Source organism: Tigriopus californicus, chromosome 8 (assembly GCF_007210705.1).
Source record: "Tigriopus californicus strain San Diego chromosome 8, Tcal_SD_v2.1, whole genome shotgun sequence".
NCBI lineage: Eukaryota > Metazoa > Arthropoda > Copepoda > Harpacticoida > Harpacticidae > Tigriopus > Tigriopus californicus.
This window is the reverse complement of record NC_081447.1, coordinates 11,254,351-11,276,303: the sequence shown is the minus strand read 5'-3', so window position 1 is coordinate 11,276,303 and position 21,953 is coordinate 11,254,351. Positions and strand designations below refer to the sequence as shown.

Below are 21,953 nucleotides of genomic sequence, written 5' to 3'. Positions count from 1 at the left end.
CCGGAAAAATCTTGACCGGGCCGCCGCAATTATCTTTTTGACTCCAACATGACCCAAGTTTTCGTGTGGTTCTTCCCAAACCAACCCTCTCAATGAGTTTGGGATGCACACAAAACGCCAATCATCCTCTTGGAAGTATAATACTCCATTCTTTTTCACAAACTTCGATGGGTGTTCATCCATTAGGGCCTGTAGCCGACCATCCTCTCCTTGTTCGAGTTTGATCATATCAACTTCCATCCCGACAGCCTCGATTTCATCAATTGTTGCTTGAGAGAAACAGTCTGCGTCTATATTCTTGGATCCTTGTATATGTTCCACATTAAAATCAAATTCAGACAGTCTGAGCGACCATCTGCCCAGTTTTCCAGAGTAGTCTTTCTTCGACTTCAGTGAAACCAGAGGCCGATGATCTGTTTGAAGTGCGAATTTCCCACCGATAAGGAAATGTCGCTACTTGTTTAACGCAAACATGGTAGCAATAGCCTCCTGTTCGATTATGGCATATCTTTGCTCAGCCTCAGAAAACTCTTTGGACGCACACTCAATAATAACTTCTTTGTCGCCCACAACTTGTAATAGAACGGCACCAATTGCCATAGAAGTGGCGTCTGCTTGTACGCGAAAAGGCACCGACGTGTCGGGGATGACCCGGCAAATGAATGCTCCTTGACATTATTGTCTTGATGTCCTCAAATGCTGATCGTTCCACCTCGGTCCATTGAAATTTCCGCGACGACTTGGTCAACTCAGCAAGTGGTTGAACCTTGAGGGCAAAGTCATGTACCAAAGAACGATAATACCCACAAAGCCACATAAATCTTATCAATTCCTTTGCGTTTTAGGATTGTGGCATTTTCGACATAAGGGAATTAATGGAAACACTCGGTTGCCCTTGATTGAGAAGCCCAAAAATTCGATTTCTGACTCGAAAAAATTGTATTTCTTCATGTTCAAGATAAGTCCAGCTTTCACTAATAACTTGAGGCATCTCCTGAAATCATGCTCACGTTCTTGCTCAGAAGAAGAATGGACACAAATATCGTCGAAGTAGGCTGTAATGTTTGGTTCATTGGCGAAAATCTTCCTCATCGCACGGCAAAACGTTGCGGGAGCTGCGGCTAACCCAAAAGTCCTTCTTGTAAACTCCCAGAGCTCTCCATGGAAACGGAACGCAGTCTTTGGTATGTCTGCTTCCGACATCCTTGTTTGGTAATATACGTTGAGAAAACCCTTGATCCTCGCAATTGGTCAATTGACTCATCCACTCGAGGCATTGGGAACACATCTTTTCGAGAGATTACATTGAGTTTTCGATAGTCTATCACATAGAAAACCATAACTAGAATGCTTAAGCTCAACAGGAGCTATACCGCATGAGCATATTTTCAGGTCAGCTGACGCTGGTGGAAAAGGGACCAAGATATTTCGTGAAATCTCGCTTCAGGCAAGTCGAATTATTATCATGAAACGTTTTTTATTCCTCTTTAATCTTAATTTCTTTTGAATCTTACAAATATGTAGATAGAAAGAGCGGTAGAATAACAAAAACATGCTTTTTGGGACATAATACACGTACCTTGTCAAAAAAAGATTCGGACATTAGTAGAGCAAATCACGTACTCTATTGATTGCCCATGTTTAGCAACGCATGTCGAAAGTGTAACAAAATGCATTCGAAATTGCAACGCAATGATGAGGCATTCGGAATTTCGTTCCGATCTCCCAAAAATGTGCTTGAATGTGGGCAACACGAATGCACCTTTATGTAATCAAGGTAATTCCGACACCTTTGGAGGTCAGCCTCAACCCAGGCTTGTTCCCTGCCTTTCAGTTAAGTGTTTCCACCACATGGAGGAAAACTTTAACTTGAGCCCCATTTTAACCCCTTCAAAATTTGGTTCTTAAAAATGTAGTCGGACAACTTACTCAAACCCGTTTTATGAAGCGTGCTGGACGAGAGCAATTGTTTGACAAGGAGTGTTATTAGGGGTTTATACTCTGAATTTGGACGAGCCGTAACCGATTCAAATTTGCACCATAGTTGCCCAAAGTAGCTTGACTACGAATGAAACTTTTTTCCACCAGCGACAGCTGAGATGAAAACATGCGATCGCAGCGCCCTTGATCGATCTATATATAAAGTTATCTATGGTCTATCACCAAGCGAACGACGCTGGTGAGCACCATGGATATGAACTTTTCTGAATTACACCATCCGCCAACATTTTGGGACATTTTCTTTGGCCCTATTAACTAAATTGACCGGCAATCGATGCGATTGGAGCGCAATGGAGAACCCCCACGTGGTTTCGTGAACGCAAATTTTGAAATGCGACGGTACTAAATTTTACACAGTCGCATTTCAAAATGTGCGTTCACGGAACTATCTGATACTCGCACTAGGTGCAACTGGGTACAAATCGCATCTCAAAATATGCACTCACGAAACCATGCAGGGGCGCCCCATTGGCTGAGATGTATCATTATCGATTTCATGTACGGCCGAGCAACAATTTCCCAATCCACAAGCCACTGATGGGACTTCTTCGAGAAACTTTTTCACCGCATTGGGTACATTGACATCAGTCTGGGTCGTATCTTCTTTTTCAACATCTTCCATCAGCTCACTTGACGATATTAATCCAATTTCGGGACCAATCACTTGAATGTCTACTTCAGCGACATTCTCGTCCCCAATTCTAGCAAATTGGATACTTTTGCCCCAATGTCTTTCTTTGCCCACGTCCACCTCATGCCCGGCTATAGCATATAGTAACTCTTCCAGATCTGGCCTCCACGGTTATTCCGTGCGTCGACATAAAATCCATCCAAAGAACAGGGCTTACCGACATAAAATGTATGTTCCCCCTCCCAATCGTATATTCCGTTCTTTGATAACCGTCTTGTACGATCTCAACGTTTGTGCCACGCCCTCAACTAAAAGAGCCGCCTGCACTGCTCCGTCCCATTTTTCACAGGGACCATTCATGACGGCCGATTCCAAATTGTTGGCGAGCCTGTGAAAAGAACGATCTGGTGCCAACTGATCTCGATTAGCGCGGGCGAATCAAGGATAAAACTCTTGAACCAGTGTGCGACATCTCTGGGCATATTAGTCCTGAACCTTTTCGTCTTGATGCATCGCTGAGGCCCAAAAGAATTTTTGAACGGTCGCTTCCCGGAATTTCTCCTCAGAAGGGGTCAGTGCAATCTTGATTGGGTCAAAACTGGCCAATGTACTCGTAGTTGCATCCAATTTGTCTAGCTCTGTTGATGCAATTTCAGAAGTCCCAGAAATATTTTGGCTGCTTCCGCATCCAACCATTGAGAGTATTTTTGAGATATGCAAGAAAATAGATTTGAGGACCTGAACGCTAAAACATGAGTTTGTTTTCCTTTGGGGACCTCCTTGCCTCTATTGGGAATATAGTTACGTTCAGTTCAACATGAAAAAGAGATTGGGTTTGAGTATTAAAGTCACGTTTTGTCCAAATCAAGACTAAATGATGCGAGCATACTTTCCACAATGCATCTGAATGCGTTGCTGATTGCATCTCTTCTTCTTCCAATGGTTCTTCAACTCTTCCGGACTTAAATCACTCCAATTTTCCTCTACGGCCTTCACCTGTGACTCCCAAACTCCGCCCAATCCGCCCTCAAATCCACCAAAGCCACATTCACCAAATTCCTCAAGCGATACCTGTGTGTGCCCCAATATGCCGCAATATGCCAACAATGAGTGGACACATTTCTTATGCGAAACCGAGCCCCTCACTATCGGGCTGGCAAGGTTGGTGTCCAACAGTGTTGGGAACCTGATCTTTCAGGAGGTGATGTCCGGACACAAATTGTCCTTCCCGGTCAAGGACTAGTTAACACCCTATTGTCCTTGGCCCGACATCGCTTCGGAATATTGACGGTCACGCACCTTTGTTCGGCTCCCGGCCAAATGCCACCAATGACGGGACGGGAGCTGACAAAAGATCTGTTCAATCTGACCCACCCACTCTACTGCAATAACCAAGATTTTCATCATTTACCTCTATCCGCCTGTTTTTGTACTGTCTGGGATTCCCCTCTTCTCTTTTTTCATGTGCATTGAACAATACTAGTCATAGTCACTGTGATATTATCAATTTCTAGTCAGCTATTTCATTGCTTTTACCGTTTTGACATTTTTCTTTTATATATTAACAATGTTTGTATAATGCTTATAAACCATATTTATATTTATTTTTACGCCATATCATGACCAAAAGTCGTGATAAAGATTTATTATTATCAAGAAAAGAGTAAGGTTTTATTAAACATGAAGCGTTACCACCAACGTTCTTATTTTTATAGATCCCTCAGTCATTCAGATTCATGAATCTTTTTGTGCCGGGTACTGTTTTCAACTGCCTCCAATTCCATCTTGAAATATCGAGTCTTGGAGAAGAATTTAAACTTACACAACAGCATGAAGGTCACACTCAAAAGTATAAGCCCCACGACAACTCCGATGATGTGAGGCCAATTGCTTTTGATCATTGCCGTCAAAGACATCACTTCCAATGAATAGAACTCGGTGGTGAATGGCACAAAATCCTCGTAATTGTTGTGACTTTGTTCTCGGACAGCAGTGTGAACAACAAATTTGTAAACGCCCTCTAAAAAGGCTCCGGCCTTCTCGGCCTCAAACGCCATGTTCAAGTTGACCGATTCCACCTGATCCTTGGCCATACCGGCTGGAATGGTGCATTGGTAAACCTTACAAGTCTCAACTTGGCAACTCAAGGCTTTCGTGTCTGCCGTGTAAGGTGGATGGATCCCAGCCACAAGGCCACTTGTCATCGGTAAGCACTTGAAGTTAGATTCCAAAACATTGATGTCCAACGCTTCATTGTCTGGGACGTAGATATCAAAGGTGAACGGCTTATTGGTGGGACTGGGGCCAATGTTAGTGAGCAGATACACGTGCTTGAACTCCAAGGTCATGGTCGAGTTGTAGTTGTATTGGGTTTGGATATTGGAGCTCAGGCTTTTGGTAATGATTTCAGATTTGAATTCAATTGGAAAACGGAGGGTTTGTTGTAGCTTGTTCTGTAAGTTTTGGCTTGTGGCATTGCATCTATGGTTGAGCTTCATTTTGACCATAATATCATTTGTTTCAATGAACAAGGTCCAATCTTGAATCTCAAAGACCAAGGAGAGGGTCCGTTCACTTTGGGCCACTGTTCTAGGCGAATTGCACAAGTGAGTGTAACTTGCCTGTAAGTTAAGAGACAGAATAACAGTTATCATTCAAAACGAAAGTTAAGGCCAATTTATAAACCCCAATGTATTGTATACTACTTAAGGAATATGAAATCTCTTTTACGTAATTGAATAATCACTTTACATTTGACCATAAGATGGTTAAAGGACTTGTAATCATAAAACATGTCTCAAACGTGTGTAATATAATGAAAAATATGAACAATACCATACTCATTTTAAGCCTAACGTATAAGGAATGTATTTGGCAATAAATATTCATATGACTTCACTGAAATCCGAATTTCCTTAGCCTCGATGGGCATTAAAAAATGCCCATCACGATTGTGAAGTTTGACTATTTAAACAAATCAAAGTCAGTTTCCTTAAATAACACAAATCAAATCATCGCATAACCAAGGGTCTTGATTGGGTTATAGTGTTTTCTATCATTTTAATACATTGTGTTAACATTTAGTCATATCAGCATCCTTTCAAAAACTTTCTTAATTTGTCACATTCTAAAGGCATTAAACAATTTCTATGCTAGTAACTTAGTATAATCCTTCAAAATACTGATTAAGTTGATTGCAAATGAATTTATTTTCAATCTTAGGAAACCAATCAAATGACTTGTTGAAAAATGTAAAAATATCGGCATGAAATGACCTTTGTGGTATTGTACAAAATCTTGTATTCAAAGGATTTGTAATCAAATCAGATTCCATTTACAGTTAAAATTTAAGGTTTTAAACTAAATACTGAATTGCGTTTGATAAACGAATTTTTATAAGATTACCTCAAGTCTTTGTCCATTAATCTCTGAAAATAGTCTATAAATTTGCGGAACATTTGGAATGGAAGAGGTAAGGTTTGGTAAATGGCTCATTCAAGACTCAAATCTAACAGACATTTGTAAAGCCATTGCCATTATGTGAGTCAAATTATGCTGTCCATGTTCTTACATTGACTCTTTTAAGTAGTAGCTGTCAGCACAAATTTTTGGGGCCAGTGGGTTACTTCTCAAAACAGAAGAGATACTAAGAAACGAACATATTTAAGGGAATATTAGGAAAATAATATTTCAGGTTTGGTTTTTACGGCCCTTTGTAAGACGTAATTACTTTAAAACCTGATAATTTTATCTCTCAATTATTTTTTTTTGTTTTGCTGACGTTGTATTGTAGTACATTTAGTTCCAAATCGTTATGTGTAGAATTCTTAATTCTTTTTTTTTGATTGTATTAGTCATCTTTGATCACAAGTGTATTGATTTCATTTTGTGCTAGATCAGTTTGTTGACTTTGTATCTGTGTTTTTGCGTTGATTTCCTAGTTTACATGTGTTTTTGATTCCTCGCTTTTTTCTTTCCTTTACTTCTTGTTTCTTATCTCCATCTTAGATTTATAAGTTAAGTTTGATTTGAAGTAGTTCTATTTTTTTTTGCGGACTTCCTCATCGCTACCGGGATTGGAATCCCAGCAGTTCAAGACGAGAAGATTATTCATTTTACTTGACTTTTATTTATATATGTTATTTGATCGACCAACGAATTGGAGTTGGCTGATCTGGCTAATCCTTGAGTACAAGGTTGATACGGAATTTTAGTCAAAAACTTGTCCAAGTCTGACTTAAATCCTGCTACTGGATCAACGCCTACATAAGCCCTACGAATATTTGAGGGCAGCAAATTGAACAATGAAGGAGCCCGAGAAAGAAGAGAAGTGAACTTCATTGTTTTAACTAGCCCGGATTCTCGAGGGTTTGAAGGTGCGCACAAAACGCACGTTAAGCCTCTACGGTCACTACAATTGACCCTATATCCTGGGTTGGGACAAAGCTCATGAATGCTTTTGAAAACGTACAATATCAGATACCGTTTGTACCTTCTCTGAACACTGAACAGTCCCAACTTTTTAAGTCTCTCCCAAAACTAGAGCTCTCTCATTCCTGTGATGTTCCTAGTGAAACATCTTTGGACTTGTTCGACCCGTTTGCAAACCTGTTGAACTCATTGGAGCCCAAATGGGTGAAGCATATTCAAGATGTGGTTGAACAATCGACTTGTACAGAGTTAGCATCGTGATGCTATCTCTAGACTTAAGCATGCGATATATCCATCCAGATAGCATCCAACCACACATTTGAAAAGCCTTACGAACTTTTAACTGGATATGCTCATCAAACTTTCCATTATGTTGGAGGACTACACCTGAATCCTTCATGGATGAGACCTGCTCAATGTCCTTACCTTCATCATCTAATAGTAGAGTGTCTAATGGCGTCGACCCAAAGGTCATTGAGCGAAATTTCATTCCATTCAGTACCATGTTACTCGCAACAACCGAAGAGTAGATTTGGTCTAGGACCATTGCCAAACCACGGGAATCCTGACCATTCCTACCAACTACCAATTTTGTATCATCAGCATTGGAAGAGATACTGACATTACTACTACCATGCTTCTGAAGCGGAGCAATGAAGATAATGAAAAGGAGAGGACCCAAAATGAAGCTCTGAGGGACACCCGATTTGACGTCATGTATGTCACTAAGGGATCCCTCAACCTTAACTTGTTGTTTCCTACCACAAATGAAACTTCTTAGCCAATTGAGAACCATGCCTTGGATCCCAATCTCATGGAGCCTGTTAACTAAAAGGCCATGATCTACCTTGTCAAAGGCCTTGGCAAAGTCGAGATAAACTACATCGACTGATGCATGGCTCTCCAGTCCCTCAATAACCTGCTCTATATGCTCAATCAGTTGGGTAACCGTGCTAAAATGTGCTCGGAACCCGTGCTGGCTAGGAGGAGGGACTTCATGGATATCAAGAAATTCAAAAAGTTTGAACTTCATGTTCTTCTCAATCACCTTCGCAATATTTGAAGTGAGAGAAATTGGCCCAAAGTTACTGGGGAGCGATTTATCTCCCCCTTTAAAAATTGGAACAACGTTAGCTAATTTTAGTGAAGATGGAAACTTGCCCTGATCCAAGATGTAACGCATCAAGTACGAGAAAACAGGAGCGAGAACCAGTGAGCATCTCATCAGAAACTGAGATGTCACCCCATCAGGGCCAGGGGAGCTCGAGAGTCTCAAGTCCCTGATGGCCTCTAAAGCATCCTGATCTGTGACTAAAAGATCATCTAAATGCTCAACTTGACAAGCCTTGCCAGTCCCAACAAACTCATCAAAAGAGCAATGAACTATTGCTACTAAACTCAGTGGAATTGAAAACACACTATAGAACTGATCTCCAAGCATGTTAGCCATAGTCTCTACATTGCTAACGACTTCCCCATCAACCTCAAAAGGCCCAACGGAGTGTCTCATTTTTCTCTTAGAGTTCGCATAAGAGAAAAAAGCCTTCGGATTCGACCTGACGTCCTGAACCACCTTACTCTTAGTTTGTAACTAGTCATAGTCGATGGAGGCCTTAATCTTACCCTGAACTACGTCCAACTTTTTCGGAGACCTGCCACAATTACTGGATTCGAAGTGCTCTTCAGCCTTTTTGCTAGTTTGCAACTCTTTTTGAACAAAGTCTTCCTATATTTTGGAATTTTTGTCCGTGTACCACCTTTCGGAACACATTCAGATATTGCTAAACAGGAGCAAACTTCCTTAAAAACTGAAACTAATTTATCAATTGCTGTATCTATGGACGATTCCTGTTTCAGAATTGAAATCAGGTCAAGTTCTTCTAATCTTTCTATAATCAACGGCCAATATTCATCTTTGAACTTGAACTTAGCCAAACCAACCTTTTTGACCGGTTTTACTCTAGAGCACGCCGGCTTTTGAGTAATGGTCGACCCTATCTCAAGAACATGATGATCTGACAGATTACTAGGTGTCACATGGAAATACTGGATCAGATCAGGGTCATTGGAAAAAAACAAGTTAAGAACGTTATTCGCTCTGGTGGCTACACCAACATGTGGGAGAAATTGCGCAAGATCGCGAATTCCTCCAGCTTTTCGAACGACTGAGACGTCGATTTCGTTACGGGAATATACCCATCTGGACTAGCCTTCCACTCTACAACGCTAGCCGGAAAATTAAAGTTCCCTACAAAGAAAACCTTTGAGCAAACTGACTGGTCCAACACATTTCCTATGAATTTGAGAGCTGACAAGAACGAGCTTACTGAACAACAGGCGAGCCTATATATTGTTACAATGGACAGATCAAGACCTTGGAGGTGACAAACTAAGACCTCTACTTCTCCATTCGACATTTGTACATGACTAATGTGCAAATCATTCCTAACATATAGACATACGCCCCCATGCGGAAAAATGGGATTGTCAGGGCGTACTCTATCACATCGAACTAAATTGAAACCAGACAATGATACCTCGTCATCTAAGACCCCTGGTCGAAGCCAAGTTTCTGTCATAGAAATGAACGAGATCTGCCTATCTAAAGCTAGTTCCTCAAGAACCTTGATCTTTGTGCTGTCTTTTTTTGGAAATAAGACAATGCACATTCAAATAAAGCCCTTTTATGGGCAGATAGCCCTTCGATGGACTAGACCTATCAAATCTTTGACTAGGCTCTCTAACCTTAAAAAATCCTGCTTTTGGACAAAACTTATCTTAGGTGGAGGATAAGAGAACGTATGGGGAGAGGGTAATAAAAGGGGAGGAGAAGAGGGAGAAGGAACTCTGGCCGTCACCTGAGCATACGATCTAAAAGATGCGTGGGGCTCATGGCAACCAGAGGGGGGCTTAGGGCTACAAAGTTTGGGCAGAAGAGAGGTTAAAGGAATTGAGGGTGAGGTTGTAGGAGAGGAGGGGAAACAAGGGGAGGGAAATAGGGAAGGAGAGAGGAAAGGGGTGGGGTAAGTCTGTTGAGAGACTTGACAATGAGGTTGAGACAACTGCTGTCTCTTCCTCCTAGTGCCCCTGAGATGGGCTTTTGTGCATTTGAAATTGAGGCATACCTTGTGCCTCAAAGATCTCATGCACATAAATGGGTGGAAAAAGCTACACCCCTGCTTGGAATAGCCCTTCTCATTGAATTTGAGAAGACCAAACTCTCTAAGTTTGGGACACCATTCTGGGTGAGCCAGTTTACACCCTTTGCCGGCCTTTTTGCATCTCTGTCGTTTATGGACATCGCAAATTTCGAGAGCATTCTCTACTCTGCTCTTTTTGACCTCTATGACCTCTTTGACTACAAGGGGCGTTTGAATCAAATCAAGAGTGTCAGTGCCTGTGTCCCTTTTGCCTACCCTTGACTGGTTCATCCCACAGTCAAGTAGTGGTTTGCTTCGTTGTCCTGAATTTCAGGACAACATTGCATAGCCTTTTAGTTTTCTTCTTCTTCTTGGTCTCTTGATTTTTTGCACATTGATAGTTCATCTGCATTCATGATGGAAGCTATTTTTGGAAAAGTCAGTAAAGAGGCTAGACAATGTTTGGACTTGGTCTTAGCAAGGAAGGATCCTTCCGTAGTCAATAAGCCCTTTATTATAGAGGTTTTGGATTAAGGTGCTTGGATCAATCAGACCAGGGTGCTGCTTGAAGAATAAGCCCACCCAGTAGTTGAGAAGTCGACAGATTTGACCAATGTAGAGGTTGAAGTAGTACCTCCTCTTGAAAAAAGAGCAGGAAAAGACATTTAGAAAATAGTCCGTCCTGTTTATCGAAGGCAGCCTTGTCCTGATGAAGGAAAAGGCTGTCAGTTTGACCACCGTAAGTGGTGTCAAAAACTTCTCAAGTCCGGCCTTGAGAAATGCAAAAGGAAGAAGGGATGTTCAAAAGTAGATTGACCTTTTTCCACCCGTACTTGTGCCGTCAGTCCATGAGACATAAAACGTGCTTCAACGTACGGTGTACCTCTGTTGCTAGTTCAGCTATGACTAATTCGAAAGCTTGATCGAAATCCTTGTTCCAATGGAAAGGCGTGGCAATGCTCAAAAGAGCACATAATGGCGAAGCAGAATTATATGGATTTGAAAACTGACCCAACTGGTTAACTAAGCCGATGAAACTTCGCAGTTCTGAACGGGTTTGAGGGGGTGGGAACTTCGCCATCGCCCCAACTTTGGCTGGGTCTGCCTTGAAACCACCAGGGTGAACTATGAATCCCGCGAAATAGACTTCCCTTTTCACCATGATTAGTTTCTTAGGATTAATTGCGATGCCATGATGACGACAACGATCAGGGTCAGAGCAGACAGTAGCAATGTGTTCGGCAAATTACTCCGAGTGAATCAGGATGTCGTCGACTACTTTGAGTACTCCTTTAATTCCTTGAAGTGCAATGTCTCCTCGGTGACAATACGCTTCTCCCTTGGCGATGAATCCCCTGGGAGCACGGACATATTGAAATTTCCCCAATGGTGTTAGAAACGGTGGGAATTCACGACACCCAGATTTGGCATCCATGGGGGTGAAATAGCGTGATTTTGGTTCTACGGATGATACTGCCGCAAGCGGGGTCGGAAGTGGGTGGACATGTCTATGGACCTGTTAATTCAAAGGAGTTAAGCACAGATCCGCACCACAATCCATTTTCGGGACTACCATTGGATGGCACCAGTCAGTCCCACGAACACCACAATGTTCAATGATACCGTCTTTTGCCATTCGCTCAAGTTCTGCTTTAGTGTCGTCGCGATAAGGAAAAGGAACAGGGTGTCCAGTGTAAATTTGGTGAGGGCGAGCTTCTGGTTTGTGGTCGATCATCACTGGTTCTCCCACACCGTCACCCGTCATAACGGGAGAAGTAATATCCACATTAAAAACATCGGAATAAAACTCTCTCAATCTCGATTCGATCTTGGATACAGTAATGCTATCCGGAGATGAAGGCAACGACTGCAACCAAAAATTGATGTCCGTTTGGGTTCCACATTTGACCTTAGGGAATGATGCAGGAACCAAAGACAAGGAACGACACGCATTCAAAGACTAGTAGGCTCCTTTGATTCCCCGGCAAACAAGAAAAATTTCATGGTGGGTCTTTGAATGACCCAAAATTGTAAGATCAAGAGCCACTGATCCAATAATGTTCAGTGACGAACCATCAACGCTGAGAACTTGTGCTGAATGGGTTGAGAGAGAATTCAGAAGTAATAGATGAGAGGCAGTTTCATGTGATATTAAAGATGCTTCAGCTCCGGTATCAGGAACGACCCCCAAAATGCCCAATCTTGAGAGGCTTTAACGGAGAGTGTTGGTGAACTAGATGCAGCACCTGTGACCACTATAGGCGAGTTACTGACACTTACATTCGCTGAAGCTCGTTGAGATGAAGGATCAGATGGAGGAGACGAAGGTAACTTGGACGATTGGGATTTGAGAATAGTTCGACACACCGATCGAAAGTGACCGCGCTTTCCGCGTGAAGTGCAGGTTTTATTGAAGGCTGGGCACTTGATAGGTAGGTGATATGCACTACAATTATTTCAACCAATTTTGGAAAGTACCCTCGGGTTTTTGGGTTTGAGGGGACTTTTAGTCCCACCAATGATCTTGCGGTCATGGAGTTGTGTATTACCCTTATTGCGGTCTCCTCAGCTTGAACAATGGCAATGGTGTCCTTTAAAGTTGGGGCTGGTACTCTGGCAAGTATTTTGGATCGAATATCGTCATCGTTGATGCCAATTATCAAGCAAGCTCGATTGAGAGCATCCTCGTTGATTTCACCGACATACCGAACCTGTCTCCGCACTTCTGATATGAACGAATCAACAGGTTGATGTTGATGTTGGCGAGTTAGCAAAAGATCAAACCAATCTACATTAACAGAACGAGGAGCTCGAAGCTTTTCTCGAATTTTGTCCAAGATCTCAATTGCAGTAAGGGGAGTATCTCTTGAGATTCCATAAACATTTATAATAATGCCAAGAAGTATTGGATTGAAAAAGGACCATAAAATTGCTCGCTGAGCAGCATCAGGAGCTCGTAATAATCCGGTCTAGATGAGATAATTGTCACATAACTCTCGCCAATCGTCAAAGCGAGCTAAATCCACGAAATCGTTAAGGTTAGGGGGAGCCTTAACTGAAGGCACATGTATTGGTCCAACAGATGTGGATGTTTGGTCCAACACATTACTCGGGTCGGTTGATTGGTGCCGAAAATTGAAAATGAATTTTGCCACAATCTGAGCAGAATCTTCGCGCTCAGATAAAAGAAGTTCCTTTTCTTCAACGTTCGGGTCTTCCACTTAATAAAGAATGAGAAGTGAAGAAAAAAAGCGATCGACAGCGGATCAGTATGAAGCCAAACGATCTTCCATGGCATGAATTACACCAGGGCGGATATCTGAAGACGGTAGATCCTTTATAGTCTCAAAATCATTGGTTAAGTTCCGAAAAGTACGGGTAAAATTGGCTTTGAAACTGCGATGGGAACGGCAGGCTGATTCCACGACTGAAAGTTGGTTCCAGATTGACTATCAACTGATGAAGGGTCACAGATTGAAGATTGACAGTCCATAAAAGTGGGAACAAACAAAAAATCAGGATAACGTCCAAAATTGCCCCGGGCACGCACTGAAGTCGAATGGCATGCACTTGTGGTTGTATCAGGCAAAATTAAAAGCTGATTCTTACACCGATTGCCCCATGTAAAGAACCGTCAAAGTAAAAGAACTTAGAACTTTATTCCAGAGGGAATGGCGGACAATAGCTAAACGCCATAAAATATCAGAGTGTCCAAGAGTCGGACTCCTTTTAGGGTCTTAGATGAAGAACTAACCACAGTTGGTTTCAAATTAGTTCGTTGTGATAGGGTACGCCCTGATAATCCCATATTCCCACATGGGGGAGTATGCCTATATGTTAGGAATGATTTACATATTAGTAATGTCCAAATGCCGAATGGAGACGTAGAGGTCTTATTTGTTATATCCGAGGGCTTGATCTGTCCATTGTAACAATGTATAGGCCCCCTTCTTGTTCAGTGAGCTCTTTTATGTCAGTTTGTAGCGTCATCATCGTTAGGCTGGTATCGGCCTTACAGTTGGTTTGAATTTCCCGCCTTTCCTTTCCCTAAAAAGACCAGCTGTTTTTAATCATTTCTTGATGTACGGCATCGTTCCCTCCTCAATGTACTACTGACTTGGTCACTGGGGGGTGCTATGTAGCGTCATCATCGTTAGGCACGTATCAAAAACCATGGAATTTACGAAAATAAAATAGGAGAGGATTTTCATTGGGCTAGTGTGATGAAGCAATGACCAGGCATTGATGATTCACTTGCAATGAGTGAATTTCCTGTCCAATTTTGAGGAAAAATACAAATGAAAAAACAGACTATATCTCGTGGTTCTCATCTATCCTGAAAACCAGTCTTGCAACTATTGAACAAATAATTAGCCACTGAGATACTACAAAGGATTCAATTTTGCTTGCCAGTGCATTCGGTAGGCAGCATTGCCCATTATAAAAGGGTTTAACACGTATATGGTTCAAATTTTGATCAAGTTAACGACTTTAGTAGCTTCAAACAATCGATCATTGCTTATGTGCGACAACCTGAAGTAATTGGGTTCTTTCTTCTTGCACCAATATTAGGACGAAATTCGTGTGAATTGGATTTTGATTTTCGAAACAGCAACACTACACCTTCTCGGCTAGTTTTGCTTTTACTTTTATAAGAACTCTGTCTATCTGAAAGCAATGGAAGGCCACGAGAAAGCAAGGCGGGTGTGTTGGATGTGATATCCCGGTGACGAGCATGGTGCTCATGCTCACGCAATGATAATGTTAATTCTAGTCATGTATATATAAACTGTTCTAGTCAAATACATGTCAGTCACGAAGCGTACACAACATGGCGCAGTCGGCAGTCCGGCTGTGTCCACCCCCCACCCCGTTCCGTGGCCCCTAGTTGAAGGGCCGATCCGTGGCCCCTAGTTGTGGCCAGGCCTCAGATGGAGGCGGATTCCTCAGATGGAGGGCGGATTCTACGATGGAGGCGGATTCCTCAGATGAGGGCGGATTCCTCAGATGGAGCGACCCGTGACCCAATGGAGGTGTCGATCCCGTGACCTTGGAGGACCCGTGACCCTTGGGAGGACCCCGTGACCCTTGGGAGGACCCGTGACCCTTGGAGGACCCGTGCCCTTGGGAGGACCCGTGACCCTTGGGAGGACCCGTGACCTTGGGAGACCGCGTGACCCTTGGGAGGACCCGTGACCCTTGGAGGACCCGTGACCCTTGGGAGGACCGTGACCCTTGGGAGGACCCGTGACCCTTGGAGACCCGTGACCCTTGGGAGGACCCGTGACCTTGGGAGGACCCGTGACCCTTGGGAGGACTGTTGAGACCCCGATGGTTGGGCCGAATGCCCGATGTGGGCCGAGATGCCGGATGTTGGGCGAGATTGCCGATGGTTGGGCCGAGATGCCCGGATGGTTGGGCCGAGATGCCCGGATGGTTGGGCCGAGATGCCCGGATGGTTGGGGCCGAGATGTCCAAGATGGTTGGGCCGAGATGCCCGTGATGCCGGATGGCCCGTGACCCGGGATGGCTCCCCCCTGTGTGAGGGAGATGTGTTGGATGTGATATCCGGTGACGAGCATGCTGCTCATGCTCACCCATGATAATGTTAATTCTAGTCATGTATATATAAACTGTTCTAGTCAAATACATGTCAGTCACGAAGCGTACACAACAGCGGGGTCTTTGTCTGGTGTGTTTGGACAAAAGCTATATTTTCCATACCAGGATCCAAATTTGAGGCAATCATTGAAGAATTGTGGTCGAAAACTATTCTTCAATGGATCCAAGGTTACCAAATGGACTGTGTTCATGCTGCGGGAAAAAGCTACGGTCCTATGCCAACCACAACTTTGATCCAGTATTGCCAGAGTTCCCAGAATATTCGAGCTTGAAGTTCTTCAGCCCAATACGAGGCACTGAAAAGTGCTTGTGCTTTTTGTGCTCCTGTAGACCTGCGGTATCACCTAGAGAAGGCGTGCGCGCAAGGCTTCAAGTATGCAATATGGCACTAGAGCAGAGGCCATTGTAGTAGGGACCAAGCAGCACTGATAATGAAAAAAGTTCTTTAATCCCTGCATGTAACGTGACTAACCAAGCTTTGCAAATAGCAGTCTGATTGGAATTAATGGGACACAAAATAGTAGATATGAAAGTCGCGCCATAAAAAGACCGCCAAATTGATGGGCAAGGGTTGAATTGGTAACTGATGATTGAAGACCCAAACCTAAAACTCATTGGGAACAATTGTTTGTCCTTAAACATTGCAGAGGTTGGCAAATCCATTTTCTTCAATAAATGCACCCATAACCCAGCAGCCCACAAAGATCAGCTAGCAGCCTTTTCAGCTTTTTCTTTCAACATATTTAACAAATATCCTTTCTAACCTAATAATAAATTTGAAGTTATGCTAAAAAAAATCTGTATCATCAATATCCTCATGTGATTAGCAAAATTCAATGTAGAATATATCACTATTTATGGGCACCCTGTCCTTCTGCCCTCGCAAATCGTGAGAGATTTCTTGCCTATAGTATTCGATAGAAGGCTTGCGCGCACGCAGAAGATTTGATTCGCAGACTATCGATTGATGAGTGAAAAGGCTTTTTGTGAAAGGTAAATATTTGAATAAAAATGATTCAAGTCAGCTTGTATTGTAAAAGCCGATCTTTCTTACAGATTAGTGGAAACCTTATATTTAGGCCTGATCGTCTGGAGATGGACCATTTCAAGAGCTCTGGGGTGAAGAGAACCTTCATATTGGCCATTGCTCCATTAAAAGAAACTTACGACAATATCAAATTGATGTTGGCGCATTTAGATATGTCTCTCCCAGAAGATCTTGAAGAAGTATACTTGTAGGATTTGAGATGTTTCATTCTGGTTTGCGGAATGGGAAACCATCGAAATACCTATCCTTGCTTGTTCTGCTTTTGGGTAAACGGAGTTTAGAATGCGATACCATATGAAAAGAGGGCATTAGGAAGCCTTGACAGCAACTACGTGAGGTTCTTCAACACACCAAATGGAAAAAGCAAAGCACTGCAATTCAGTTCAACGCCCCCAATCATTATGGAACACAGACCTCATTCTATCAACCTCCTTTGTGGGATATTGTGCAATCCCGTGGCTCCATATTTGCCTTGGGGTCATCAATTATGCGTACAAACATCTAGTGAAAGCCGTTCCAGAGGCCGTGCAATGGCCTAAATCACTTGACCTTCGCGAGGAACGATATCACGGAAGTGGATTTGAGGGCAATGAATGTCAACGGCTCTTAAAACACACCAACCTCTTGATACAGATTAGTGTCGAGACGGGCAAAGAGTTGCAAGGGCAGCCATTCGTGTACGTCTTTCAATCCTTTCGTGCTCTAAACTCTGTTTATTCTCAGGAAAGAGTAGACATTGCAGAATTGGACAAAAAGATCAAAACGTTTAAGAATGCGTGGAAAGAGGCTGGATTGACCTTAACACCAAAAGTCCATATGATAGTTGATCATCTCTTGAAATTCGTGGAAATAAAAGGGGCCACAAGGATGGAGCTATTTGCGGAACAGGCCCACGAAAGCCTCCACGCAGAATTCGTGAAGGTCTGGGAAAAATATTCCGTCAAGGAACTTTCAAATCCCAATTACAAGATTCGATTGCTGCAATGCGTGCTGGATTTCAATGGATCTCATGCTTCCTGATATGTTACGATTTGTTTCTCTCTTAATCTGGAATTGCATTTCTTGCTTCCGTTATTACTTCATATCTGAGTAGAGACTATGGCCAACATACTTGGAGATCAGTTCTCTAGTGTGTTTTCAACTCCACTGAGTTTAAGAGCAACAGTCCATTGCCCTATTGTTGATGAGTTTGTTGGGACTGGCAAGGCTTGTCGAGTTGAGCATTTAGATGATCTTGTAGTCACAGATCAGGATGCTTTAGAGGCCATCAAGGACTTGAGGTTTTCAAATTCTCCCTGTCCTGATGGTGTGACATTTCAGTTTCCGATGAGATGCTCACAGGTTCTTGCTCCTGTTCTCTCGTACTTGATGCGTTACATCTTGGATCAGGGCAAGTTTCCATCTTCACTAAAATTAGCTCACGTTGTTCCAATTTTTAAAGGGGGAGATAAGTCGCTCCCCAGTCATTACAGGCCGATTTCTCTCACTTCGAATATTGCGAAGGTGTTTGAGAAGATCATGAAGTTCAAACTTTTTGAATTTCTTGATATCCATGAAGTCCTTCTTCCTAGCCAGCATGGGTTCCGAGCACATTTTAGCACGGTTAGCCAACTGATTGAGCATATAGAGCAGGTTATTGAGGGACTGGAGAGCCATGCATCAGTCGATGTAGTTTATCTCGACTTTGCCAAGGCCTTTGACAAGATAGATCATGGCCTTTTAGTTAACAGGCTCCATGAAATTGGGATCCAAGGCATGGTTCTCAATTGGCTAAGAAGTTTCATTTGTGGTAGGAAACAATTAGTTAAGGTTGAGGGATCGCTTAGTGACATACATGATGTCAAATTGGGTGTCCCTCAGGGCTCCATTTTTGTTCCTTTCCTTTTCATTATCCTCATTGCTCCACTTCAGATCATGGCCTTTTGCTTAAAAGACTTCATGACATTTGGATCCAAAGCAAGGTTCCCAATTGGATAAGGAATTTCATTTATGATAGGAAGCAAATCGTTAAGGTCTAGGGATCCCTTAGTGACATACATGATGTCAAGGTGGGTGTTTCCCAGGGTCCCATCCTTGAGCCTCTCCTTTTTATAATATTCGTTGCCCCGCTTCAAAAGCTTAGTATTACTGCCAGTCTCTCTTTGTATGCTGACGATACAAAGTTCGTTTCTGGTAGGAATGGCCAAGATTCCACTAGCCTTGCAAAGGACCTAGACATAATCTATTCTTGGGTTACTAAGAGTAATATGGCCCTGAACGGAATGAAATTCCGCTCAATGACCTTCGGGTCAACTCCTTTGAATACTCCACTTGTAGATAATGGAGGTAAAGATATTGAGCAGGTCTCATCTATGAAAGATGTAGATGTAGTCCTCCAAAATAATGGAAAGTTCGTTCAGCATATCCCGTTGAAAGTTGGTAAAGCTTTTCAAATGTGTGGTTGCATACATCGCACGTTTAAGTTGCCAGATATTATCACGATGCTGGCTGGCTCTGTACAAGTCGATTGTTCAGCCACATCTTGAATATGCTTCACCCATTTGGGCTCCAATGAGTTCAGCAGGTTTGAAAACGGGTCGCAAAAGTCCAAAGATGTTTCACTAGGAACATCACAGGGATGAGAGAGCTCTCCTATTGGGAGAGACTAAAAAAGTTGGGACTGTACAGTGTTCAGAGAATTACGAAAGGTATCTGATACTGTAGGTCTTCAAAAGCATCCATGAGCTTTGTCCCCACCCAGGATTTAGGGTCAATTCTAGTGACCGTCGAGGCTTAATGTGCGTTTTGAGAGCACCTTCAAGTCCTCGAGAATCCAGGCTAGTTCGAACAATGAAGTCCACATCTCTTCTTTCTCGAGCTCCTTCATTGTTTAATTTGCTTCCCGCTAATATTCGTAGGGAATGCGTAGGCCTTGTTGATCCGGTTGCATCTTTCAAGTCAGACTTGGACAAATTTTCAAGATAGCATACCAGATCAACCCTACATTCAAGGACTAGCTCGGTCTGCCAACTCAAATTCGTTGGTAGACCAAATATCATATAAAGATTGAAAGGTAATAAATAGACGAACTAAAACCTTTCATTTTAATAGTACTGGGGATTACATTCCCTCGTGCGGTTAGAAAAGCCCGTGAAAAACCAAACCAAAAAAAAGACTTATCTCAAGCTGCAATCGGACGAAAGGAACAAAAATGTCTGAGGAATATACATCCCAAGTGGACGTAGTTGTGCGAGCTCATTTTTTTGTCCGTTATAATATAGGATAACCCACCAAGGACTCGAATGAGACCTTCAGATGTCTTGGCAGAGGTGGCCTTGCTACACAAAGTCAAGGCCAAGATCATTGTGGATCAGAAAAAGCCATTGCGTTGGAAGACTCCTGAGCTGGAGGCGGGCCTGAAGACTATCAGGAGCGCAATTTGCGACCATTTGGGCCAAAAGAACTATTCCCGCACCCCCAAGCACCTTCTCTTCGAAGCCATGAAGTCCAGGAGGCTCAATCTTATTGTTCGACTATTGGTTTGTCCAAAGAATTTGATATTCTTCTAGGCTCGAGATTTTATAAGGACAGGTGTATCTCGGACTCAATATCCTCCTTTCCCTTAAAGTCATTAAACAAGAAGCAACTAGGGCCACAATGAAAACTACATGGTTGGACAACAACAAAAGCTTGCAATTTATTTGATCCATGAAATGTATAATAAATCTGGAATGAAAAAAAATCATGTGAAATGAAGACCTCTTCATCCGGTGAGGTCATTATGAAAGTCGTTCATACTGGCAAGTTTACGATGGGGATACATGGGATTGGATGTTTGTTTGACAACATACCTGGCCCAAGTCTTGTCAAACTCGGAGTGGAGACTCTCATGCGCCTGCTCAGCGCACAATTCCATGTTCCTACCACCTCTAGATTTGACGAATGGAATCAAGTGATCCAGAATGAGATATACCTTGATTGTCAAGGACATATCCCTCTCCTGCCAAGCCATTCCAAACTTGCGAACACATTCATCAAGGTTAGGAATATCTACAACTATTACTATTGTATTGTATATAACTATACAACTAATTTATTGCAGTATTCCAAGTTCGGCTTGTGGAATGATTGGAACACTTGCATGAACCTTCCACCCTTGGTTTCTTGACTCTCTTCTTTCAATATTTCAAACTATGTCAAACTTTTGACATTATGGAGCAATTTCTGGCACTCATTGCCCTCAAATCCAGAACATGGTATGTTCTTCACGTAAATGGAGCCGTTTGGGCCACAATGTGGTTTGGGGAATCTGTTTGATCATCTAAGAGTAGCAATCGTTCACCGTTCTTAGGTGAATGTAAAGCTAAGGAAGAGTACATACTTGGAGGATTGATATGAGCGGGTCCTTGTACTTGAGAAGGATGGGCTCAAGTTGAATGGAATTGAAGTTCTTGGGCTTGGCATCGAGGGTGGAAGAGAACTGCTAGAAATTTCTCATTAGGGAACCCAAGGTTCGCTCCTTATAAATCGTTCTTGAAGTATGGATTTGAAAAATCCTTGTGAATCTTTGCAGAAGACGAACGGAAATTGAACCCCATCTAAAGGAGCTGTCTCTTCTACAACATCAAACCACTTAGCGAATGTCCTATTGGCCATGGTTGGTGCGTCCTTGGAGCCGGACTCCACGGGACCTGATCTTCGGATCTTACAATCAAAGTTTTGAGCCGCATTACCACTGACACCCCCTCACAGTTTTGGCTCGCTTCAGAGCTTTGAGAGGAACAATCTTTTCACTTTTCTTGATGATTTTTTCTTCCGCCTTTTCAAAGGTCCAATGCCCACATTTCAGTATGTTGAGCAAATGAAGCGCCAAATGCATTTCGCATATCCTCGAGGAGGTCGGAACCTGGTCATGGCAGAATACTCGTTCGCAGGTAGTTCCGTTAGAATACGGGCAAAGTCCAGTTTTTAATAAGCGCGTAGTTTCAGTGAGCAATTGCTCATTAGGTAGGCGATAATCTTTCACAGAGTAATCTTGCACGAGGTAATTGGGCCCCAATCCCTCAAACTTGGCATTCGTGATAAGGAGCAAGCAAGCTTT

General features: G+C 42.7%; 1 protein-coding gene across 1 annotated transcript in view; it reads right to left on the bottom strand.

Annotated features, from left to right (window-relative positions):
• Positions 1-4,334: 4,334 nt before the first annotated feature.
• Positions 4,335-21,953, bottom strand: part of LOC131885569 (integrin alpha-5-like) — a 21,066-nt gene continuing 3,447 nt past the window's right edge. Inside the window, exon 8 of the mRNA XM_059233642.1 lies at positions 4,335-5,253. Within this exon, the coding sequence (XP_059089625.1) occupies positions 4,357-5,253 (897 nt within the window). The 3' untranslated portion in view covers positions 4,335-4,356. The remainder of the gene's footprint in view (positions 5,254-21,953) is intronic.